At 36.8% G+C, this 27634-nt stretch overlaps 1 protein-coding gene across 2 annotated transcripts in view; it reads right to left on the bottom strand.

The window, feature by feature from the left end:
* Positions 1-17789: 17789 nt before the first annotated feature.
* LOC131030061 (mediator of RNA polymerase II transcription subunit 33A) overlaps positions 17790-27634 on the bottom strand; it is a 206596-nt gene continuing 196751 nt past the window's right edge. For both annotated transcript variants that reach the window (XM_057960744.2, XM_057960743.2), the window contains exons 11-12: positions 19221-19427; positions 17790-19138 (exon numbers count right to left, since the gene is read on the bottom strand). In XM_057960744.2, coding sequence (XP_057816727.2) covers positions 18027-19138; positions 19221-19427 — 1319 coding nt within the window. In that variant the 3' untranslated portion in view covers positions 17790-18026. The remainder of the gene's footprint in view (positions 19139-19220; positions 19428-27634) is intronic.

Raw genomic sequence — 27634 nt, 5'->3', positions numbered from 1 at the left:
ACCTTGTAGTTCTTATGGGCAACATAGGCAAGAAATAACCTTACAACTTCAACCCTAGCTACAGGTGAAAAAGTCTCTCCATAATCAATTCCTTCCTTTTGAGAATATCCTTTACAAACCAATCTAGTCTTATTCCTTACAACTTGACCATCCTCATTCAATTTATTCCTAAAAACCCATTTAGTTCTAATAACATTCTTATTTTTAGGTCGGGGAACTAAAGTCCATGTGTTATTCTTCTCAATCTGATCTAATTCTTCTTCAATATCTTTCAACCAACATTTATCTTTACATGCTTCAATTAATGATATCGATTCAACTTCAAAAATTAAACATACCTCATTAGTTGGCAGTCTTCTTCTTGTCATCAGTCTTCTGACTCTCTATTCCTCTTGTCGGTTCTTCAGTTACTATTGAATTTTCTAATACTGTCAGAGTAACTGGTTCAACACTCTATTTTGGTAAAGATGCTATCGGTTCAAATATAATCATTTTCACCGTCAGTTCTTTCTCATAAACTCTTATTTGACCTCTACTCATCTCATCCACCTTGACATTAGCACTCTCCACAATTCTCTGCAATCTCTTGTTATAACATCTATATGCTTGCTTTCATTAGAATAACCAAGAGATATGCCTTAATCACATCTAGGATCAAATTTGCCAATAATATCATTTCTCCTGATATAATATTTACTACCAAATATTCTGAAATATTTAACTGTAGGTGTATTGCCAAACCATAATTCATAAGGTGTCTTATCGGTTTCTCCTTTGATATGTACTTTGTTGAATGTATAAATCATTGTGCTCACTGCTTCTCTCCAGTAGATATGAGGTAGACTATAATCCATAATCATTGTTCTAGTAGCATCCAAAATAGTTATGTTCTTCCTTTCCACAACTCCATTTTGCTGAGGTATCCGGGGAGTAGAAAATTGTCTCCTTATACCATGCTTCTCACAAAAGTTATTAAACTCACCAGATGTGAATTCTCCACCATGATCTGACTTCAAACATTTAATCTTCAATCCTATCTCATTTTCCACTTTAGCCTTAAATATTTTAAACTTTTCAAAAGCCTCAAATTTCTCCCTTATAAAAGTAACCCACATCATTCTAGAATAACCATCAATGATTAGCATGAAATATCTATCACCTTGAAAACTTTTAAATCTAGCAGGGCCACACAAATCAGTATGAATAAGATCAAGAACATCATTAGATTTATCTTGTATACTCCTAAAAGAGGTTCTGACCTGTTTACCCATTTGACATTCTTTACATACCGGATTATAGGGCTTCACAATCTTAGGTATATCTCTAACTGCCTTAGTTGAACTGATCTTTACAATGCAATCAAAACTCACATGACATAGCCTCTTATGTCATAGCCAACTCTCATCAATTTGTGCAATCAAACATGTCTTCTCACCGGAATTCAAATAAAATATATTACCTTTTGTCTATGTACAGTTGCAATCTCCAAACCAGATCTATTAATGATTTTGCATTTTCCATCCTTGAACTGTAATTGAAATCCCTTATCCACCAATTGTCCTACACTCAAAATATTGTGCTTCAAACCTTCAACAAAATAAGCATTATCAGTATTATTCTTACCATCCAATGATATAGTTTATTTTCCTTTGATCATTCATGCTTTGTCATCTCCAAATCTAACCAGACCGCCATCAAATTCTTGCAAAGATAGAAACTTCCTTTTATCTCCAGTCACATGATGTGAACATCCACTATCAATTACCCATTCATCCTTGTCTTCAATTTTAGCAGCAAGTGCCTTCTCTTCAGGTTCATTCTCTTCCAGTGCTGGAACATCTTCCTTGATAGCCAAGAACACCCATTCCTTCCCATGGTCGAAACCATTAGTAGAGTCTTTTGTCGGTTCATCATAAAAATCAATAATACCTTCCTCATCCGCTATGTAGCATGATTTGTCTTTGTTTTTCTTGTACTTATACTTGTTCTGATATCCAGGGTTAGGCTTAAAATATCTTCTAACTCTTTCTTCAAATCTTGAATTCCTTTCAGGACATCTAGATGCAAAATGACCAATCTTATTACATGCAAAACATTTAAAAGGTGTTTTTCCTTCATACTTACTTCATACCGGTCCTTTAGGTACTCTTCTAGTAAATAGTTCTTCAAGTTGCTCAAACTCATCATCTTCTCTCTTCATATCATCCAATTCCTTTGCATATAAAGCTTTCCAATCTTGCTTACCGGTTGTTGATGCAGATGCATGAAAAGAAGGTTCAGACTTCATAGCTCCAGAAGGTCCAAATTCTACAAGCTCAAAAGCATATAAGTTCCCAACCAAGGTATCTCTGTTGACTGAAGTATTAGCCATTTTTCTCAGTTCATTAATTGCAGTAACCTTCATTTGTAAGTCGGTGGTAGAGCTCTCAGGACTTTAGAAACAATTTTATCTTCACTCAGAGTTCCACCACAACATTGAATTCCCATAACAATCTCATTTACCCTTTCTATGAATGCAGTAGTCCTTTCATCTTCTTCCATCTTCAAGTTTTCATATCTCACCCGGTAACTATCAAGTTAGCAGTCTTCACAGTAGGATCACCTTCATTAAGAGTCTTCAACTTATCCCATATAGCCTTTCCAGATGATTTGTCTGTTAATCCCATTATTTGTTGATCACAAAGTGCACACAAGAGGCTTTTTCTTGCTCTACAATCATTCTCAAGCTCCCTATCCAAGTTTGTCGGAGGAGGATTGCCAGATGTCGGATTATGAGGTGTAACACCATTCTGTGTGATCTCCCAAATCTCCTTGCCAAGACATCTCAGATGAGTCTCCATCTGAATCTTCCATACTGTGTAATTTGTTTCATCAAGCCTAGAAACATCTCTCTAGCTCTAGATAAACTAGATGAACTTGAACTATTAGATGCCATAGGATCTTCCTCAAGCAATTAAGCTTTCTGCAGAGAGGACCAGAGCTCTGATACCAATTGTTAGACAGTTCAAATAACTGGAAGACAACTAAGAGGGGGGGGGTGAATCGGTTGTCACATATTACCAGAACATTTAGCAGTTAAAATTTTAATACCGAAACCCAAAACATTAATATCGGAATGCTTAAACCAAATACCAGAATAGCAGTTAAACCAATTAAGCATAAACAATAATCAGAGAATAAATACCATCCACATGACACTAAAATTTATAAGTGGAAAACTAGGTAAAAGGAAAAACCACGGTGGGAAGCCTACTTACAGTCAGATAATATTTCTATAGTATGTGAATTACAATTGAGGGGCCTGCACTTGCAGGAAGGCCAACAGCCTAGAGAGAACTTCTCATCACAAAAGGAGTCTCACTGACTGCATAGAAATCCATACTACAATCCAGAAGAATGAATGAACTGCAAAGATAGCATCTCTTGTGCCTGAGTAGAGTTCCAATTAAGCTCAATACCGGAGGACTAAATCCTCTTACATAAACCCAACTCGATATCCAATGATCGACCAAATTCTCTACCTGAATGATATTACATTATTCACACATTAAATATCCATATTCCATTCCTATATCCTGATATCCCTTGATGATCTACAATGAGATCTTACATCATATATATACAAACCCTAGACCATAAACAATCAGGTCACCCACCTGACAAAAAATCATTACATAATTACAAAACATGTCGGCCTTAGACCAAACAAATAATATCCAACACATAAGACATCCTGGAAACACATTGAGAGGTCCAATCTACATGTAACATTAAGTCGGTCCATAACCTAGATCAATCGGGACCCAATATAGGTCCACACGCTAAAGCAATGATCTCCATCCACCAAGTCTCGAACATGATTACCATCAACGTCCTGAATCCATACCAGAAGTTGCACCAACACCACTTATGCATATCATCAAAGATCTTCATCAAAGCTCTATCAGTGAAACCCTCACCGAAACCACAAACCAAGCTTCCAAGCAAACATGATAGTGTCCGATCACCAGACCAAAACCAACTTACTGAATATGAACATGAGTATCATGAATAAGCCAATTCTATAACCAAACCATACCGGATCATGTCGGATCCAATCCAATCAGAAACCATACATCCTATCGGGACCAAAAGGGTGTCGGTAAAGCATCCAAAATAGCTAGTGTTGACATCAATGACAAAACATCAATGCAACACATAATCAATTCCTCTGAATGGCCAACAATAGAGAGAGAGAGAGAGAGAGAGAGAGAGAGAGAGAGAGAGAGAGAGAGAGAGAGTAGGATAATGCGAGGGGGAGGGAGGTATATTGGGAAAAGGAGAGGGGGAGAGGGAGAGAGGGATATTGGAAAAAGGAGAGACAGACAGACAGACAGACAGACAGACAGAGATAGAGAGAGAGAGACAGAGAGAGACAGAGACAGAGACAGAGAGAGTAGGGGGAGAGGGGGTAAAAGAGAGAATAAGAGATAGGAAGAGAGGGAGAGAGTAGGATAAGGAGAGGGGGAGGGAGAGAGAGAGAGAGAGAGAGAGAGGGAGAGAGAGAGATGAGATTTGGAGATATGGAGAGGGAGGGCGGAGATGGGGAGAATATGATAAAGAGAGGGAGAGAGAGAATAGGAGAGAGAGAGAGAGAGAGAGAGAGAGAGAGATTGGTAAAAGGAGAGGGGGAGATGGAGAGAGAGGGAGATTGGGAAAATGTGTGTGTGTGTGAGAGGGAGAGAATAGGATAATATAACGAGAGGGGAAGGGAGAGGGGGGAGAGAGAGGATGGTGAGAGAAAGAGAGATAAGGGGAGAGGGTGAGAATAGGATAGGATAGAGAGAGATAGAGAGAGACAAAGAGAATGGGATAGGGAAAGAGAGTAGGAGAAGGAGTAGAGGATGAGAGACATGAGGTAGAGAGAGAACGAGAAGGAGAAAAGGGTGAGAAACTCGACAGAGAGATAAGTGAGGGGGAGAGAAATGAGATAGAACTCGAGGATAATAGGACTCAGAATAGACAGAGACAGTGATGGGGGAAGGAAGACGAGAGAGAGAGAGAGAGAGAGAGAGAGAGGAAAAGAAGAGAGACATGCATGTATACAAACATATATACATATATCTATATAAATATATGTATATATAAGTATAGATATGCATATATACATACATAAACACATATTATTTATGTATGTCTATACATATGTGTAGTAAATGCTAAGTTTACAAGCCTACATTATTATGTCTTCATAACCGGTACGGGTGTTGTGAAACACAAAATAATGGTTTTAGTTCTACATAACCCATACTATGAATAGTAATTTTTGTTTTTCAAAATCCGTGCGGGTTTTGGCTTGGTAAGAGGGTTGGAAAACGACCCTAAGGCTTGCAAGCCCCCCCATTTTTGTCCTTTTACATGTTTTTTCATCTTCCAACATGATTTCTCGACTTAGTCATCATCAGGTTTACAGATGATCAAGTGGGTATCTCTAAAATTATAGCCATAATCTCACACGTCTTCTCAGTTTTCTGACCATATAATTTTTTTAATTTTTGGACAACATTAGCATAGTAAACTTTAATTTTCTTTACCACTGCCTTGACAGTCCTCACAGACATATGTCTACCATTTTTTTTAATAACTTTTGATATACTTGACCAAATTCAAAATAAATTACATATTATTGTTCTACACTATATTCTATAGACTTTAAAAAAAGTTTGCATTTTCGATTATTTTGATGCAAGTTATGTCTAGTGCACGAATAGGTCCCAAATTTTCAGGATGCGGTCACTTCAAAAAATCATAAAAAAATATACTTAACAGAAAATTACAAAAAAATACACAAATTTTAAATCTCACTCTTACCTATCATCCTACCAAAGGGTTTTGCAAAATACTAAATCTAACTATATATTTTGTGCAGTGCACGAAAACAGCTTTGTTAGGTTTTTTTGAAAAAATCAGGAACAGTTTTTTCATGTGTGAGAGATTTGACCCTCTTAATCTTATCCAATTTTAAAAAACTTTAGTAGTTTAGAAACAAGGTTCAAACTACTACAATTCTTATTCTTTTTTCAACTCCTAGTTTTGAGTGCATGACCTTCAAATTCTCTTTGAAGTTTAGGTTTACCTGTTTTCAAGAAAAAGAAAAAAAAAGTGGCCACTTATACCTCATTTTTGTTCATCATCTTGGTGCACTTACCCCAAGGTGATGCAGAATTGGTAATCTATCAAGTAAGAAACATATATCAAACAAGGAATGATAGACTCAAGCATTACCGTAATTTGGTATGGGAAAATATTGAAGATTTTGATGCTTTTAGCATCTCAGTTGTACCTCATGAGTACAATGATAGAGTTGATTCCCTTGCAGATTCAATTACTTTGTTGGTTCCCCATCTTGATTTTGGTCAAGATAAGTATATTACTGAATTGATCTACAGACCTAGTGTGCTTGACAATTGGAATCATTGGTAGATTTTCAATGATGACAAGCATATTAATAATTTCTTGCAAGCAGAAGATGGCTTCAACAATCTGTACTTTGAAGGGAGTAATTCTCCTTCCTCTTCTTCGTCAGTTTCAATGTCAGAAACATCATCCGAAACGGATGAAGAAATTCTTTAGCTGAAAGGAAATAAAATTCCCAAGGGGTTGGTTTCTCTTGAAAAACTCTTTGATCAACATGATCGTTATATCAAGAGACGACAACAAGAAAGTGTTGATTCTCCCATGGGATATGAGAACTATAACATTGGCTCGAATGACGACCCAAAGTTTGTCAATATTGACAATAACTGCACTCCAAAGGAAAAAGATCAGTTTATTCAGCTTTTGCGCCAACACCATGATGTCTTGGCATATTCATATGATGATCTTAAATGTTTCCAACCTAAGGAGGTGCAACATGATATTCCCCTGAAGCTTGGTACAATACCTTTTAGATAGAAGCAGTGCTAGTACAATCCAAAAATCTTAGGTACGCTCGGATTATTTTTCTCATCCATCATTCAACATGGTTGGCAAACATAGTTCTGGTGCGTAAGAAGAATGGTGAGATACATATTTGTGTTGATTTTAGAAATCTTAATCAATTGTCACTAAAAGATAACTATCCATTGCCGATCATGGATCAAGTTTTGCAAATAGTGACAGGATCTAAAATGTTATGTATGTTAGATGGGTTTTCAGGATATAATCAGATTGAGGTTAGTGAATCCGATCAACATAAGACTGCATTCACTACTCCATGGGGTACTTTTGCCTACCATACGATGCCTTTTGGGCTAATCAATGCAAGAGCTACTTTCCAACAAGCTATGGACTTGGCTTTTCGTGGTATTGTGGGGAGATATATTGTAGTATATCTTGATGATCTTACTATTTTTTCCAAAGACCGTGAGCATCATCTTTTTCACTTGAAAAATGTGCTTGAAAGATGTCGTAAACATGGCATTTCTCTTAATCCCAAGAAGTCAGTTTTTGGGGTAACCGAAGGAAAACTTCTCAGTCATATTGTTTCCAAGGATGGGATAAAAATTGATCTAGAAAGGGTGAAATCTATTCAAACTCTCCCTTTGCCATCCAGTAAGACCGTTGTCCATTCTTTCTTTGGTAAAGTAAAAATTTTGCGAAGATTCATTCTTGATTTTGCAAAGAAGACCCATCATATCATGGATATGATGAAAGGAAAAGGTGCTTTCAATGAAATTAAGGATGCAATTGCTCATGCACCTGTGTTGGTATGTCCTAACTACACCAAGTATTTTATCATGTACAATTATGCTTCTGAGCATACTATGTCTTCTATTCTAATGCATAAGAATTCAGAGGAGATCAAGTCTCCTATTGCTTTCATGAGTTGTCTTTTGAAGTCTCATGAACTCAAGTATTCCCCCATTGAGAAGAATGCTTACGCTGTTGTGAAAGAAGTCAAGTATTTATATCTCTACATTTTGAATTCTCATACTATTGTGTTAGTTCCTGATACAACAGTCAAGTCTATCTTTACACAACAAGATTTTGGCACAAAAAGAGAAAATTGGATTGCTAAAATCCAAGAGTACGATTTGGAGATTAGGCCTAATAAGCTTGTTCATGGTAGAGGACTTTGTCAGCTTATGACAGAGAGTATTCCAGGGAAAAATGACTCGGATGATTCTGAAGATCTTCCCAAGTTGATGTTTGTTAGTACTATTGATGAATGGTACTCTAATATAGCATTTTTCTTTACCTATGGGGGATGTCCACGACATTTGTCATTCAAGGAAAAGAGGAGTATTAAGATAAAGGTTGTAAACTTTGTATTATGGGATACTGGTTTGTATAAAAGAAAAATTGATGGGACTTTCCTCTGTTGCGTTAACAAAGCACAACAAGTTAAATTGTTAGAATCTTTCCATAATCAGGCTTGTGGTGGTCATTTTTCTGCACCAGTGACTTCTCACAAAATTTTGAGAGCTAAGTACTATTGGTCGACGCTCTTTCAAGATGCTTTTAGATGGGTACGTAAATATGTACATTGCTAGTGGTTTGTGGGCAAACAGAAACTTGCGACATTACCATTAAGATCAATGATTGTTAAAGAGCCTTTCCGGCAATGGGGAATTGATTTCATTGGTGTTATTAACCCTTCTTCAAGTGCAGGTCATTCATATGTCCTCATTGCTATAGATTACTTCACCAAGTGGGTGGAGGCAATACCAGTAAAGCATGCTACTTCTGAAATAGTATGCAAATTTCTCCAGGAGAATATTATTTCCAGATTTGGTGTTCAACACAAGATCGTGACTGATAATGCAGCCACATTTTCCTCCTCTGAGATTACACAATTTTGTTTTGAATATGGTATTTTGTTAGCTCATTCATCTAATTATTACCCTCAAGGTAATGGTCAGGCGGAATCAAGTAACAAGAACTTGATTACCATCATTCGCAAGCTTGTAGAAGAGAATCAAAGGTCTTGGCATAAGGCTCTTTATGATGCTTTATGGGCAGACAAAATAACACCCAAAAGAGCTATTGACATGTCACCATTTCAGCTTCTTTATGGGATCAATGCAAAAATACCCATCACTTTGGAACTTCCTGCTCTTAAATCAGCTAAAGTAGTTGAAGATGAAACTTTTGAGAATGCTTTAGACAAAAGAATCATGTATCTTTCTCAACTGGAAGAATAAAGAACACAAGTGGTAGACTAGATTGCTCACCACCAACAAGTCAAAGTGCTTTCTGACAAGAAAGAAAAGCAAAGAGAATTCCAAGTTGGTGATCGCCTATTGATTTGGGATAAGCGAAGGGAACCAAAAGGTTTACATGGAAAATTTGTTTCTCTTTGGCAAGGACCTTTCACTATTCACCGTATAGCTAGAGAAGATAGCTTTATCTTGGCTTATAATGATGGTACACCATTTGTGTTGCCCTATAATGGCTAGCATTTGAAGCATTACTTTGAATAAAAGTTTGAGGTAACCTCTTGTAAATAATGTCGAAGTCCTTTTTCTTTTTTGGTCTTTTGTCTTTTTGTTTGTTTTTGTGTTGATTGACTCTGTGGCCCAATGGATAAGAGGAAAGCACTTAGAGATCTGGTTTCTCTTCTTTCATAATCTTGAAAGATAAATGAAAGAATTCCCCAGTTAGAGCCAGTTGTTGTCCAAATTTTTGTTTTCAAAAATGATGGACTATTACATAAAAAATTTATCTAAAAATGAAAATTTTACTCTATGACATGCTTCTCGAGGCAAAGAATTTCCTTACCCCTGGACTGGACTAATCCTCGGTCCATCCTCAAACCTTGTTTCAAATTTCATCACTTTTCAAGTTCGTTTTCTTTGTTTTTCTTTCAATTTTGGTTTTTTTTATCCCTTACTGCAGGTGGGAAATTTTCCTTAAGTTGCAAGTTTTATGTTTTCATTTGTTTTAGTGTTAAAGGGAAATTTTAAGTTAATTACAAGTGCTCTTTATGAAAAATAGAACTTGTAATTTACTTATTTTTCCCCCTTGTTGCTTTTTTCATTTTTAGTCATTGTAGGAACTTTTTGAACATATTACAAGCGAACTTTAAATTATAGAGTTAAAACAAAATTTGTAATTTATTTAAAAAGTTTCACTGAAGTGATTTTAAGTTATGGTAGGGGTTTTTCTCCTCCATTACAAGTTTTATAAAGTCACTTTAACTTGAAATAGGGATTTTATTTCCCTATTACATGTTTTATTTTTAAGTTTTTTTTGTGACTTGTAAAAGGGATTTTATTTTCCCTTTACTAGTTTTTTGTTGAGTTGTTTAAAAAAAATTGTAAAGGGAGTTTTATTTCCCTATTACAAGTATTTTAAACTTGTACTTTGCTCTCACAAACCCGATTTTTCCTTATGCATGACAAAGTGAACATTTTTAACTTGCAAATGGGTTTTAGAAACCCGATTTCGTTGCAATTTTAAACTTGTTATTCTTCCTCAAGAACCCGACCAGCTATAGAGGTGGATTTTGTTGAAGATTTCCAATGATTTTTGTGGAGAGATTCAAGGAGGAAGAAGACGTTTAGGTTTCATACCAATTTTCATGCATCTTCAAACTCCTTTCATACCATTTGGAAGACATCGTTGCAGATTTTATGGCATTTTGATAGCAAACACGTGTTTTTAAAATACCACGATTTACCTCATTCAAGAGCCACGAATCTTGTCTCTCCTAAATCATTTTGACTTGGCTTGCCTAGGTGTGGAGGTTGGATGTTTTATTAGACCGAGTCTTCATGCTTTTGATAGGCGTTTTGCGCCATATGGTGTTTTTTCAAAAATGTGGCTAAGGTTTGGAGTTTAGTTTTTTGTCTATTTAAGAGATTTCTTCTCTTCTTTCAAGGATTGCTTCTTGTTCTTGGGAGGTCATTTTGTTGATCAGTATGCTTTCTTCCCTTGTTCTTGTTTTTTTTTCTTGTTTTTGTTTGTTTTGGTTTTCTTGATCAATTTGTATATATGTTAGTTTTGTTTTGCTCTTGCGTAAAATTGGTTTTGTGAGAGATTTTCCCCTTTGTTCCAAGTTTGCAAAGCAATTTGTGAATTGCATTATCTTTCCCCATTTTCTCTCTTTGCTTGCATTCGAGATTTAAAAACCCGATTGCAAGTGAGATGAAAATAGTTGATCTACCCCTTTGGTTGAAAAATCTTAACCATCTTTTGATGAAATTCCAATTTTCAAAGTTGGAAAATGCTCGTCCTTTCAAAATCGGGTTTTTAAAACTTGATTACAAGTTGAAAGTTCTTCCCATTTTCATAAAGATGATCTTCCCAAAATATTTCCATTTTCATTCTTACTCATTGCTATCATCCATACATACCATTTCGTACATGTCAAATCTCATTTTTCACCCACTACTTCATTTTCCATTTTACAAGTATACTTGCATTCGGGTTTCAAAAGCTCAATTGCACATTTGTTCCTCCCTACTTGTATACTTGTAAAAAGTTCCCCAAGATCCAAAATTGGTCAAAAGCCAAGTTCTAGGAATCCCTATTTATTTTCCATCTTCCTCTCACAAAGTTGTGAAGTGCAAGAGAGATGATTTTCCCATTTGAAGAGGAAAGATGATAGTTGCAGCTGATCTTGATGTTGCTTTGACACTTTTAAGTCTTCATCACAACATATGAGGTTGTTCTTCAATGTCAGATTTACCATCATCTTCCGTTCGAAAGAAGATGAAATACAAATTTGATAAGTACCAGAATGAGGTCTCCACTTCACAAGTTTCCTCTCCTATGGATCATATCAAGGATACAGAAGTAGGCCATGTTGAAATGTCACATTTCATCAAGAGGGTGGAGGATCTACGAGATAGTAATATGCAGTGATTGTTGGACAACCACATTCACCATGCATCTTCTTTTCCAGTAGTTGTCCAAGAACCCGCGTTTGTTCTTGCTTGTGCTCACCATTTTGAGAAAGAAACAAGAACTATCAAGAATGATGATGGAGAAGCCATAATCCGTCTTGACGCAGATACTATTGAAAAAGTTTTCAGAATATCGTCAACACCTATGTATATGGAGATTTCCTAAGATAGTGCAACTGATTACTCTGTGAAGAGAGAAAAGGATTGCAAACGCCACATTAACAGGTGGATCCATGAGCCACAAGCCGCTTTCACAAGATGGGCTAAGTTATACCGTTGTGACTTCAAGTGGGAAATTGGAGACATCATTACTCTCCTTAGTAGGATGTTGGGTCTAGAGCATTCTAATGTTTTTGAACCCTAGATGTATCAGTTTATCATGTTTATAAGGAAATCCCATCACATATCATGGGTTGAAATCATCAGTGATGCTTTGTGTGAACAACTTGCGGCAGTCCCTTTCACCATGATGTTCTATATGAACTCATATCTTGTGTATCTAGCAACAACACTTAGACACTTCCTTGGTCTTTCTACCAAGGGTGATTGCTCGTTTATACCTGTGTGAGAGTACCAAGATTAGTTGCCTTTGAGACCCAACAAATTGCATTACAAGATGGTTCAGGATGCATTCTTTGGTTATTTTATGTGTCAATTTGACAAGACATTAAAGAATAGAAGAGTGTCAAACGAAGCATGGGAGAAGGTGAATGAGTATGTTTGTTTGTTCCTTCAGTTCTTGACTTTCACATACATGAGAGTTGGATGTTACAACGGGCAATCGTACATGCTTCCTAGATTCCCAAATGATAAGATTATTCTTATGGAATTGGGAAGAGAGATCATGGATGTTCATGCAGATCAATCTGTTAGGCATAAGGTTGTTATGGGGATTTTTACAACTAACCCATTGAAGATTGGCCGATACTCCCTCATTACATCCACCAAAGCCAAAGCCATGGAGACTGAAATGAAGGAGATAAACTCAAAAGGTTTAAGTCGAGCAAATTTTGACTACCGAGGTATGAAGGAGAGAATCAAAAAATCCTTTACACGTGCATTTGATAGAGAATATCTGGGTGGATCTTCGTACAGAAAATGAGGTTCATAAGATGGATTATTGCAGGCTCGCCCTTGAACAAATTATTGATTTCAACTTGGTGGACATTCCGCAAGGAATGATTGATGATAGGAATGTGTTTGATCCAGAATAAGTTTCACGTAGAGCTGATGAATCCTCACTTCCATTAGTTCAGTGGTCACACAAAGAATGCACTTCTATTCTTAAGAGATTTCAGCCTATCCTAGCTAACACCAACACTTGACTCAAAGGTAATGGTGTTAAACTTATCAAGATCAAAAGTGGTAAGGAAGATGACTCTACAGGACCCCTTGGTCGCAGGACCGAGATTCAGAAAGATAACAAGGAAGGTGCATCGTCTTCAAGCACTAGAATTAAGTTGTGGGTGAGTCAGGCAATGGTACTTCCTCCAAAGGAAGAGACAGTTCGTGGGAAGGGAAAATCCTAGCTTCTTATTCATGTGATTGATCCTGAAAATCCAAAAGAAGAACAACATTCAGATGATGCTCCTAAGTCACCAGCTTTAGAGTCATCTCATGAGGTCCCTTCCTTAATCCCCATGGAGCTACCTTTATCTCTTCTTGACACAAATGTGGATGCTTCTTCCATTATTCATGATGTTCCTATAGTAGTGGATGAGTCTCCTCGAACGCCATTCCCATTTTAGAAGTTGAGCCAACTCTTGATTATCAACAAGAGAGTTTGTTGGAAATCTTCGAGGATACTCTTGCATGTATTCATTTGTCAAAGATTGATACCTCTACTTTAGGCTTTGAGGAGTTTATGAGACAATCCTCATGTCCTTTGGTTATCGAGCAAGCCATGGTTGCCATCCAGATAGATACTTCCCCCAGGATGACCATGGTTGTTCAAACATAAACTGTTTCTCCTCCACTTTTAACTGCTATTGAAGGGGAGATAATGGATTTACCTCCATGGCTCAATTCTTTCACTCCCAAGAGAAAGAAGCAGGAAATTTCTCCTGATGTCTTTGATTATCAACAGCTTAAGCAATCTAGGCCCAAGGTTGCTAAAAGAGCCAAGACAATCTCAAGGGTAATTATTGACAACAAGATGAAGGTGGTTGAAATTGTTGAACCTCTTGTAGACAAGCCACATGAGGAGATGTAAGTTGCTGATTACAAGGTCACAAGGGTAGAGTTGGGTAAGCAAACACATGAAGTAGTCAAACATGATGCCCAACAATTCGTAGCGTCACTAGTACAACGATATGATGAGCTTCTAGCCAAGAAGGACAAGCTAGAAGAGGAGAATAGGCAAATTGTTGCAGCTGTTCAAAAGATCACCAAATCCGCTAGTGAAGGGAGCAATCCTTCAAGTTCTTCCAGCCCACAAGAATCAATTCAAAGAATTGAGAGAGCGGCTCAAAAGGTACAAGCATTGGAATCTTGGGTAGATCAGCTTCATGATTTGTGTGCACGGGTCTTGAAGGAGGTTTTTCAAATGATGGTCAAATTGAAGACCATTGAAGAACAATTGAACCAGGTTTCTGATACTTTCAAACAGAACTTGGGAAAGGTGGAAGATATCTTGACAACATGGCTCAAGATTCATCAACAAAAGTTGAGTGTTCTTCTAGAACATCGGGTTATTCTTTCGAGAGTTGTATGTTTAGAATACCAAGAGCTCTTGGAGAACAAAACCCTTGTTCTCAAGTCACTTGTTGAAGACATTGATGATGCCATGAGACTGTGAGTGGAAGTATTTTAGGATATTATTTCTCGTTGTGAGAAAGCTTCTTGTAATATCATGGATCATAATGGGGAATTATTATCAGAAGAAAGGGTTCTCTTAGATCTACAGTTGAAGATTCATCATGAGTGGAAGAGTGAACCATTTTCAGCTACATCTATTCAAGCTTTGGTTACATACCAAGTTTTCTTACAAGAAATTCAATCTTCCTTTGAGAAGAATAATGCCACAATCCTTCGTTGCAGCGATGTTATTGTCAAAACCATGATCGTGGCAAAGAATACCCATGAACCGAATCCTAATGTGTTGCAAATGATCATCCAGAAGTTTGAAGGATTCGTGTCTACACATGTTGCAACCTAAGTATTTTTCAACACTTAGTTGCATTTTCAGAATTGTAATCTCTTAGTTGTAGTTTCTCTTTCGACATGTTTACTTATAAAAAAAATTTGTAAATTGCAAGTCAAGTCATTACTTGCACTTTTGTAATTACAAGTAGACGACTTACAAGTCAATTTAGAATAGGACTTGTAACTTTGAATAAGTCATAGTTAGTTATTGAATAAGTTTTGGCAGTTGAGAGAATTTCTCAAGTTAGTTAGGATCCCCCAACCTTTTTCTCAAGACTCCTCTCTTATAAATACTTGAGGAGGTCTATTGTAATCCTTATCTTTTGGAAAGCAAGCAAAAACTCTACCAAATTTTCAACAAAGAAGTATTTGAGCTTTATGTGTAAATTGAAGAATTGAAAGGAATAGAAGAAGATTACTCAAGTGTTGAGTCTTTGTGCTACATTCTTGAGTTTGTGTTCCATATCATTTTTCTTGCAAGTGTTTCTTTGAGAGCTTAATCGAATTTGATTTGCAGATTTTGTGCTACAGGTATTGGAGGTTAATATAAATTAGACTAAATATTCTCTTGGAAAGAGTTGTAAGTCTTTATGCTCACACTCATTCTTGAGAGAGATTAAAAATAGATTTTATTATAAGAAATAGTTGAGTCTTTGAACTCATACTAATTCTTACTATTTTGTGTAGAAGGGAATAAGATATTTCAGACTTTGTGCTGCTATAATTTGTTTTTGATATCATTAGCATAGAAAAGGGTAGATAGGACTTCACATACTCAAGACTTTGAGCTTGATAATTGATGTCTTGTCCCGAAGGAAGTGATGGAAGTCTTTAAGCTTTCAGGAAACTTTATTTCTTTTCTCTCGTTTCATAACAAAAATCGTCGTCGTTGTTTTACGTTAAATTGCTATTGTTTTTTTGTGGAGAGAAAATGATATTGACTTTCTTGAAAAAAGAAGAACGACTGTTACTCCATCCTATTTTAGTTTTAGTATTAGATATAGATAGGGGAAGCCTTCCCTTAATTAAGAGTGTTTTACTCACACACTGTGGTTGAAACCACAATTTTGTATATTTCCCCAAGTGTACAAAATTTTCAACCAACATTACTACCACTCAATTAGACTTGTATAACATATCCAAACCTCAAGAACATTGACAAGATGCAAAATATGTTCTTCACTGTGTTAAAGGAACAATCATCTCTAGCATTCTTTATTAATCATCGACAAATTTGATACTTCCTAGATATGATGGCTCTACTCGAGTTAGATCAATTGATACACATCAATCTACAACTAAATATATCCTAAATTTCAAATCAAAGAATAATTTCATTGAAGAACAAGTTAAAACATATAGTTATCAAATCAATTGATACACATCAATCTACAACTAAATATATCCTAAATCTCAAATCAAAGAATAATGTCATTGAAGAACAAATTTAAAACATATAGTTATCATTATTCTCCAATAAAGCAAAATATAAGGCAATTAATAGTATAGGTTGTGAAGCCTGATGATTGTGATAGATCTTGGCCAATCTTAACTTGATGCCATTACACCAAGTTCACTTGTCAATGATATCAAGGAGTCATCAAGATGGTGAAGCATCCAATCTATCGTGTCATAAACCAAATATAATTAAGTTTATCACTATTACATCCACCAATTGATTGATAATCAAGTGTGTAGTATTGTTCTACAAAGGAACGAATTGTGCACATAATGACCAAACTACAAAGTAGAGATAAATTTGTCAAACTTATAAATTAGCTTGGAATTGTTATTGGTTTAATCAAGAAGGAAGTGTGTTACTTATATTAGTCATAATTAGTTGATTTGAAAAAAAATATAGGAAATAAGGATTACCCAAACATTATATTAGTGGTTAAAACTAGAATTAAAAACAGGAAAATAGTTCTTAGTTGAGATGTCATTTCGTCTATTTGTCCACTCAGTTTCACGGATAGCTAACTTGGCTTCCCTTAAGCCTATTTAATAGGAACAATTTCAATGAGTTGTCATTGGTCTTTGATTCTGCTACAAATCATTATCTCCAATAGATGGTAGATGAGCTGTGCCCTCAAAAATCCTTAAACAGTTTCATGTTGTGTTTCTACTAAGTTGTTTTCTTGTGTAAAGGAGAATATGCTAAGGATGTTGAGATAGCTTCTCAGGTTGTTGCTTCTTTTTTATTTGTAGATATGTGATCGCGCCTTAGCAGACTTATTATGACTTTGTAATCCCTTTTCCCTCTTTTTTCTTTTTTCTTTTTTTCAAATCACTTCTAATGTGTTTAAAAAGTTGTGCTTTTATTAATACAAAACTTATTGTATGCTATAATACAACATAAAAGTCCATTTACAAGAACAAAGTCTGAGATGCTGAAAAGAACCACCCTCTGCAACTTTAATGATGCTGATACCAGACCACATCGATGGCAAAGACAAAGCCTTGATTATAACTAGAGATGGATTTCATCTTCTATGATATATAATGCATTAAGAGAGTTTGTACAGTTCATTCGAGAGGTGAATGTAACAAGAAGCCAACTACAAAAATCTTGCTTTAAATTCTTTTGAATTACTTGGATGTTATGTAAATTTCTAGTTACACTAGATATGATCCTGCTTAGTTTTGCTTTCTGCAAAACATTAGCACCAAACAATTGTAAGATTGTTTTTGTCTTCTTTACATCTCGGCAGTGTTTTGTGGTGGGCAAAAATTGAGCAAATGTACAGACTTCGGCTATTTTATTTTGCAGGACACTTGTCTTGAACTTTTTCTTTACTTCTTAATGCATACTCAATCTTCCATCAAAAAGAACAGAATTTGAGAAGATGATCTAATGAAACACATATTCTACTGAAAGTTACAATAACTATATCAAGATTTAAATTCCTAACAATTATATAGCATGATCACAGCTGGTGCCAAGATGGCACTGAAAGCCAGTTAAAACACTAGAGCACCTCTGATGAGACAAATATTCAGAAGAGAGGCAGCTTAATAACTAGAAACAAGTTCAGCAGCTGCACTCACTGCTAGAGGGCCTCCCCTCTCCAATAAAGCAAGAGCAAGTTCAGGCTCGTGCCACCATTTCAACCTTGTGGCCAGTCTTTTTAGAATTTCTATATTTACTTCACAAATCCAGTTAGGAGAACAATTAATTACCATTGTAAGGAAGCCCAATACATATGCTCTCCACGTTGGATGTTCACATCCCATAGACATATTCCCGTCAATTGCACTTGCCAGAAAGTCCATGTGGGTCCCAACAATTTGGGCCCTCTTCTTTGAAGAGGGTGAAATGTCTACTCCCCATGTGCAAGCTCCACAAAGAAAGGAAAATTGTGCTATTGTATAGCCTTCTAGAGTAGAAACACTTGATGCACTTTTTGTCTTGGTTTTTTCAGACAAAAACCAAGTTGGCAAGGTTTCTTTATAAAGCATTTGAACCAATTCCGAACCACCTGAAATACAGAGTAAGGAAGCACCCAGGGAAGAAGCTTGTTTAGATCTTTCTAATGCATTTTCCAATGACACATTTTCAGATTTTAGGCGCTGTGGAGCTCCAAGGGATTGGCCAGAATGTTGGTGATTCATTCCCATGGTTACAAAATCTCTTACCACACCAGCCACAAGTGAGAGAATCTCTTCAGCTAAAAACTTTATGTCATACATTGAATGGTAAGTGCGGAGATAAAGGACGCCAGGTGCCGCTGGAGCTGTACCACAGGGAGAGGAGTTTGAAGAGTAGCCGTGTCCCAGCAATGCTCCTATTCCGCCATGAACTGTCAACTTTGACATCAAATTGTTTGTAGATCCAAGAGTTGCAGAAAAGCAACTTTTGAGAAGCTGTACAACAGCATGCTTATCATGCATGAATACAGTACATGAGGAATAAAAGACAATAAAATCATGCCACCTTCGGACCTTTTGACACCAAAGTGCCGCAACAATGGGCATGCAAGGCCATGGACTTCCAGCCGCAGTAGTTTCCAAAACCGAACCAGCAATACCAGTCATTAATTCTGAATGCTTATCCAACTTGAATGTTATTGTTAGACTTACGAGTGCTGCTAATGGCAATGGAAGGGTAGCTGGTGTATTTCCACCTGTTATATTATACATCATGAGTTTTTAAACAAAATTCACAAGTAAATCGATTGTACAAAGGCTAAGAATCAAAATCAATACCTATGACAAGGCTCGGTACATGAACACCTGTATCAGCTAGTATCTCCTTTATCACAGCTTCAATCGACAAAAGATTTGCAGCAGGACTTGGCCAATCAGTTCCATTCATTGATGCAGGTTTCCAGACACCTCTAGTAACCTCTGCAGAAAAGTAGCTACCTATTGTTGCAATGGACGCTGGAAGAAAATCCACAAGGTCTCGAAGGCCTGCATTTGAAAAATATATAGAAGAGATCAGTAATGTTATCATAGTACACTAGCACCAATTTCATAGGGAATCACCAAAAGTCTCATGTCATTGTAGCTTGAAATTGCAATGGAAAGTGCCACTTGTATTTGTTTTATATCTATTGTATTGCATATCTTTCAATATTGTCCCACAATGACCATAGCCATTGTTGTTTGTTTTTTCTTGCAGTAAGGGATTTGTTCTATCTTGTTTACTCTAAAATAAGAATGTGAAACACCTCAGACTGGGTCCTAAAACATTCCTAATAAAATAAAAGGGAGAATTCAAAGAGTTTTCAGAAGGCTTCATATTAAGATCATGCAAACCTCTTTTTCCACAACTCTGAAAACAAATACACCTTTTCAATAAACATTGTTTTATATCCAAAATACATCATTCATTATGTTTTGAAACTAAATTTTCCGGGTAGATTTATATCTGAACTTAGGTTCTAGCAAGTATATTGGTGCATCTGATATTAGCATGAACACTTCATCTCATCATAAAGGGATTAGATGCTTCCGTTGATTTAGTTCCTTAGGCTGGTGGTAATCAATGGATTTTAATTTGCAATTCAGGCAATCTAACACTGAATGTGATGTATTTGGAGTTGTTAACCTTAAAAACTGGATGCCATGTATATTGTTGCATTTTTCGTAAAACACAGATAAAACTATCCTTGATTTTTCTTTTCATAAGAGAAAGGCTAACAAACTTCGAAGCTATGGTCATATGTAAAACTTTTGATGTTCTGTTGCATGTTTATGATTCATGAAACTCCGCTAACATTTATTTCAGCCTTGGTTTCTAAATCTACAGAAATCTGAGCAAAGAGGTAATCAGTTAACCATTACAGATATACAAAATGTGGTTGTTATTACAGAATTTATTTTGGAACTCAGACATTTCATAGGCCCATGCACAATCAATGTGATGTTCCAAATATTGATTAGGATAGACTTGAAAAAGATAAAAGAAAACTCAAGGATAGAGGGGAGCTGTGGGAGGGTTAGCTTGTCCACTATGAAGTTACCCACACAAGCTAACAGCCACCAAGCTCTTAAAATGGCCTCACAGAGAAATTAATTCAAAAGAGGTTAAATGGGAATAATATATTTGGATGTCATCTTCCCACTTCTACCTGTTTATTATGAGAAAAAATGAGTGCTGCAGTTTAAAATTGAGAGAGGAATGTACAAATTGATAAGAAATGCTATTTTCATAAGCCATTCATTCTATTATTTGTGACCTTCGTGTACTGTGCACTGCTGTAACATATTCAATTTATTGTTGTTTTAAGGTTAGTAACTCAGTCTAAGGGGGAGCAACTTGAAAACCCAAATATTGATTCTCCACCCTTTCTTGATTTATTTCATGTAAGATTTCTTTTGTTAAATATGAACAAAAACAGCTGCATATTTGTCAATTGCACAGCATGGAGCTGTTCAAATTATCTCCACGTATGCTGTTGCTAATTAAATAAATATGCTATTGAAATACAATGTACATATTGCTGAAAACACATATTAATCTGCTATTTGCTGAAATACTTTATTGTTGCAGTATGCAAATGGAAATCTCACACAAAGGAGAGAATAATATACATGGGTATACGCCATCATGAACACCCTCTTGAGGTAGAAAACTACCATGGGAAAAGCATAAACTTTTTATTAACTTTGTCTTTTCACTTTTTATGTGTAGGTTAACAATTCACCATTAATTCATAATGGCAAATATAGGTGGTTCAGCTTCAAGGTATAATTGGCCACTAGAACCATGCCCATTTGGATATATAGGCACCCGTCCTAAAGGTGCTAGAGATAGGGCTTGGAGGTATGCCTATGAAGGATCGGAACCTGGGTCAGTGATTTGCATTAAATGTGAAAAAATATTTCATGGAGGCATAAACCACCTCAAATACCACCTTGCAAGCATCGAGAAGCATGATGATAGGGTATGTCCTAGGGCCATAGAAGAAATAAAGAGAGACATTAATGCCATACTTGCAGTTGGGGAAAAGAAAAATTTGCAAAAAGGAGAGGGCAAAACTAGCCATGAGAGCAGCCATAGTTGAATCTCAAGGTGCTTCAATTGACATTGAAAAAGAAGAAGCACTTCAAGGCATAGTGGGCTCTCGTCATGGCCCACATATCCACAAATCAAGCACCACCTCGGCCACAACTTCTACTTCTTCTAGTAGAGCACTTGCTGCATCACCATTAGTGACACTGTCTATAGGTAATTATTTTGTGCCTAGGAACACACCTGGAGCACAACCATCATTAGAGGCAACTGGATGGAATAGATAGACACATGAGAAAACAGACATTGCATGTGCCGATTTTTGGTACTTCAACAACATCCCATTTATTGTGGCAAACAATTCTTATTGGCTAAATTTGGTTACCGCATTGACAGTTTCAGGAAAAGGGTAAAAGGCCCCTTCTCGCAAGGACTTGGGTGGGAGGTTAGTAATTAGTCCACTTGATTTCATTTTTAAATGTTTTACTTGTTTATTAAATCAAAATTGTGTACTAAGACCTAATTTCACTTTGTTCTTGTAGGTTGCTCACAAATGTAGTTGATAAGGCAAAAGAAGTGGTGGAGGACCAAAGAAAAGAATGGAGAAAATATGGCTGCACTATTCTTTCCAATGGGTGGTCAGATGGCAAAAACCGCACCATAATTAATTTTTTGGTTGCTTGTAAGAACAATGTGGTGTTCCTGAAATCGGTGGATGCCTCCAACAAGGTGAAAAATGCTAAGACTTTGGCTGGAATGTTGGAGCAAATTGTCATGGAAGTGGGAGTTGAGAATGTGGTGCAAATAATCACAGATAATGCAGCAGCATATGTGGCAGCAGGTAGAATCCTCCAAGATAGGCACCCCACTCTTTTTTGGACACTTTGTGCAGCACATCTCCTTGACCTTCTTTCTGAGGACATAGGAAAACTTAATCGGGTGAATCGAGTTGTGGAAGATGCAAGGATCACAAAATATATTTACAATAACCCTTGAGTTCTTCGTTTGATGAGAGAACACACCCAAGGGAGAGATTTGGTGAGAGCCGGTGTCACAAGGTTTGCAACAATTTTCTTGACGTTGCAAAGCATTCTTGGTGCATTGACTTCTTTGAAACAAATGTTTGTGAGTCAAACATGGCTAGACTCACCTTATTCAAAGAAGCCTGAAGGAGAGGGTGTTGCATGCATAGTCTTTGACAACCAATTTGCACAAAAGGCTACAGAGATTGTGAAGGTAACTTCAAAACTTGAATATTTAATTATTCTTGATTCAAGTCTCTCATTATTAATTTGTAACTTCAATAATCAATCTTTTGTAATCTGTATTTTTCAATTGTAGGTGTCGGAGCCCTTGGTTAGAGTTCTCCACTTGGTAGATGGGGATCAAACCCCAATGGGGTATGTTTATGAAGTCATGGATAGGGCCAAGGATTCTATCAAAAATTACTATAAGGGAGGCAGTGAAATAACCCCCTTAGATTTTTCCATTTTTTAACACAACACTAGCACCCATTAGCGTTAGCAATAAGCAAAGTAAACCATCTCGGCCACTTGTGTAGTGGGAGGATAAAATAAAACATTGAAAGAACACTACATTTTGGCAGTATGACCAGCCATTTCCACTTATTCAGTGGGGATTACAAAGATTAACTAAAGGCTTGTTGAAAGAAAAACTTGGCAGTATAACCGGCCACTTCCACCTTTTCGATGGGGAATACAAAATGAAAATAACTAGGGCCTTATTGTAGCAGAAACTTGGTGGTATAACCAACCACTTTCACTTATTCAGTGGGAAAGAGTTAGCTTCAAAACTGAAATTAAGCAAGTTGTTTAGTACTACTAAATCAGCTGATACAAAAAGCTAACTATGAAAAAACTCAAAGATTTCATCATTATATCATTTCTAATCCATAGAATGTCTAATCCAAACCCGATAACAAAACAAATATAGTGAAAACAGAGAATTTGGACAGAGTTACCAACTTTGATTTGTGAGAGCAATATTCTGATTTTTCTAAACGGCTACTCAGGAAATCACTGTTATGTTTGTATCTCTCTCGAATCACCTCTGAATGAGCCCAAACTGGAAGTAAATGAAGCACGGAGGTTGGACAACCAGGTAAGGACAACAAGCCGCCTCCAAGAACAACTCAAATAGATGGAACACACTCCAATGCAGCCCAAAAAATGTGGTATGAACAACAAGCTAGCCTGATCAACTTTAAAAATCACACTCCTTAAATCACACAAACTAGAGCAAATTTATGTCTAGGGCATAGGAGAAGAATGAATCCGTACCCACAAGAATCAGTTCAATCCTCCAACTAGGGTGAGTAAAAACGTGAAATCAGCAAAGGGTTTCCACAACTGAAAAAAACCAAGAGCTTCTCTATTGAATCCAATGGCAACCTTTGAATGAAGCTGCTCCAATCAACTAGGAGTTGTCTTTCAAACTCGAAACTGCAACAAGCTAGGAAGGCACGCAACCCCAAAGCTAAGACTCTGAAAAACATTTCAGCAACACTCTGTTATCTCAATATTCAGCATACCCAAATGAGCGTCTCAAACTTGCTTTTATAGTTTTTTCTAAAGAATCAACCCTCTTCTCCAACTCATGTGGGATTAAAAGTTTTACTTTATTTTATTTCCCTTTTCAGTGCACCAATAACTTTATAAAAATTATTAATAATGCCCAACTTGGGCACCCACATGAGAACATCTTTTAAAAACAACTTAAAAGTCATTGAGCCTAGGCGTGGGGGTCAAAAAGCAACTTGAAATTATAAAATCACTTTTGTTATTACCTTCCAGAAACAAACTCCAAGAAATCTGAATAAATCACCCCTCAAACTAGATTGCCAGAAATAAAAACCAAGTGTTGTACCATACTGCTAAAAATAGTACTTACTAAAAATAGCATACCACTAAAAATAGCATACTATTAAAAATAGTAACTCCAATCTCCATTTGAGCATATTCTAAGCAATCGTTGTGTCTTACTAAAAATAGTTTGGAAATCTTCTCTGATGATCTTGCATGTCATACCACTTTAAAGCTCTCGAGAAACCCAGAAAAACCTAGAAGGCGAATTGCCAAACTCCAACAAACACCTATCTGAAATCCACCCTAAAGATGGAAACCCTAATTTAGTCTCTGATTAGCCTACGAGTTTCCAAAATAGGCTAAAAATCCATCTAGCAATCTAGAGCTGAGAAGGGGACATTATAGTCCGCCCTCCCCAAGATTTCTTGTCCTCAAGCAACTGCAAAGCTAGATGCTGCAAAATCTGATCATTCTCCCAAGTTGCATCCTCAATCGGTAAGTTCTTCCATTTAACCAAGTATTCTTTAAAAGTCCTCCTCAAAGAGAATTCCTTGGAGTAAATGATGACCTCTGGAATCAGAACCAATTGTCCCTCCTCATCCAAAGGAGGTAAATCTAATGAAGCTACCACATTGTGTTGAAGTGCCTTCTTGAGACGTGACACATGGAAAACATTGTGTACCTTACTATTCTCAAGTAACTCCAACTCATAAGCCACTTCTCCGACCCTCCTGGTGACTTTGAATGGTCCATAAAAATGGGGCTTGAGCTTCTCTACTGCACTCTTCTTGAGAGTGGATTGTCGATAAGGCTGGAGCCTCAAGTAGACCATATCTCCAACCTCAAAAGTGCACTCTACTCACTGTCAATCAGCATACATCTTCTACTCTACCGATTTTGTGCATGTTGAAGGTTGTCCTTCAAAGATCTCAGAATGTCTTGACTTTGTTACAATATATCCCTCGCTTGAGGGGTTGTACTATCTCCAAAAGTCAAATCAGCAAAGCTAGGTGCCTCATATGCATACAAGGCTGTGAAAGGAGACATCCTAATCAACATGTGATAGGAAGAGTTGTAACAATACTCTCCCAAGCCTTTTGCTGCCCCTGACACAAATTCTGAGATAACCTTCTAACCACTTGTTCACAACCTTAGTTTGTCCATCAGTTTGAGGGTGATAACTGGTGCTAGGAGTGAGTACTGTGCCACTCAATCTAAAGATCTCTTACCAAAAGATGCTTAGGAACTTGTTGTCCCTATCACTCACAATGGTTTTTGGTAAACAATGTAATCTGAATACCTCTAAAGAATAAATCAACAACCTGAGCAGTTGTAAATGAGTTGGTAATGGTGGGAAAAAGTGCAAACTTTGTCAATGTGTCCACGACAACATATATGCAATCTTTCCCTTGCACTCTTGGTAGCCCAGTGATGAAATCCATAGAAATGCTTTTCCATTTCTAATCGGAAATAGATAAGGGCTGCAACAAACCAACTGGAAAAATGTATTCATTTTTGTTCTGTTGGCAGACCAGACACTCCTTAATATAGCGAAGGACCTCATTCTTGAGTCCCTTCCATGGAAATCTCTCACGAATCTGCCTACCTTAAATTACCCTAGATGACTAGGCAAGGGAATGTCATGAAATGATTGTAGAACCTTCTTTTTGAATTTAGAATCAAGTACAAGGAAGATTCTACCTTTATAATGTATCAAATCATCAAGCAATTGATGCCTTTCATCATGCAAAGTACCCTCAACTAGGCTAGTAACAAACTGATTTTTGGCATACTCTGCAATAATCTATTGTTTCCAATCAAGAGTAATCTCAACCAACGAGCTCAAATGTGACCTTCTTGACAAAGCATCAGCCACAATGTTGTTCTTCTCCACTCCTTGCACTCTATCGTAGAAACTGTCTCTAAGATCTAATCTGCTGTCCCAAATGCAAGTACAAGCTGAATGTAAGCAATAAAAATAATCTGGTGTCCAGATGTGCAGCCAAAACCCAAACCAGTTAGTCCAAACAGACATCCAATCTATCTAAAGCCCAAAATTAATCCTAACAATGAGCTGATTGGATTGAAATTGTTCAAACCTACAGCTGAGAAAATCTGATTTTTCAATATATAACTTTCGCGTTGAAGAACCATTGCTGCAATACTGAGTAACTTTGGCCAAAATCAATTTTCTTTTCAAACCATGTGCTAGAAGTGACTTCCCAAGAATCACCAACTTGGTGGGAAACCAAGTTTTACTCATAATCTCTTTCCATTCCATTTGCAAAAACTCAAATGGACTCATATGGTAATAGAAATATGAGGTAACAGCAGCACTAAAATCACCTTTCAAATTCTAAACACTCCATGGTATGCTTCTTCCATCATCTTTCATCACCAACAATCCCTAAAAAGGGTTTGGTGCATAGATACCAACCCAAAGGGTGGCTCCACCATGTTGCTGCACTACTTTGATTCCCATTTGGCCCCCACTTAAAATGCATTCAATGATGCTTGTAGATTCATCACTAGTGCAATACTTTTCATCAAACTAAAAACTTACAATGTACACCCTACCTTGAGGTAACCGTCAAGGTCAACCATCAAATCATGGCAATCCACACCATCATGGTCCTTTGTAGAAAGTAAGTCACCAATGAATTTGTATGGCCCAATAGACAACTCGACTTGTTCTACTTCACAATTACATACCACACCTTGATCCCACATCTCATTCTTGTCATCACGGTTAAGAGCCATCTCATCATCCAACTGAAAGAGTGGATTATCTAAGGTCACATCAACACACATCACAACAAGAGAGTTATCAACAATCTGAAAAGTATTTCCTTTTTCCAACTTAGACCAACTATCCTGCTGTCCTAAATCTGAAAATTCCAATTTAGGACAATGTTCCAGGTCAAAGACTTTCTGAATTTGATCAAGCTCATCAATCACTTGTTTTACTTCCATTGCCATTTCTTTGTTTTCCTGCTCCCTAAGTTGTTCAATGGCAAGAAGCTGATTTTTTAGAAGAGCTATTTGTCTATCCTCCAATGTCTCCTTAGCATCCCTAAGCCCCATAGTGAGCTTATTGACTTCATCTGTTTTCCTTTCAATGCATCAACATATACTCCAGCAGCCTTAAAGATGTTATCTCTATCTGATAGTAAATGCAAATAATCTGATTTTAGTGAGCCCAAAGCTTCTTTGACCACCTGCAATTTTGCAAGATAACATTCACCTTCTAGGCCCTTGTGTCTTCTTTCAAACTGAATCTTCCAATAGAGGTCTTCTATGATCCTGTGAGTGCCATCATAATGTACTAAGGCTAC

This window comes from Cryptomeria japonica, chromosome 7, assembly GCF_030272615.1.
Source record: "Cryptomeria japonica chromosome 7, Sugi_1.0, whole genome shotgun sequence".
NCBI classification, from domain to species: Eukaryota; Viridiplantae; Streptophyta; class Pinopsida; order Cupressales; family Cupressaceae; genus Cryptomeria; species Cryptomeria japonica.
This window is presented reverse-complemented; position numbering and strand designations above follow the sequence as displayed.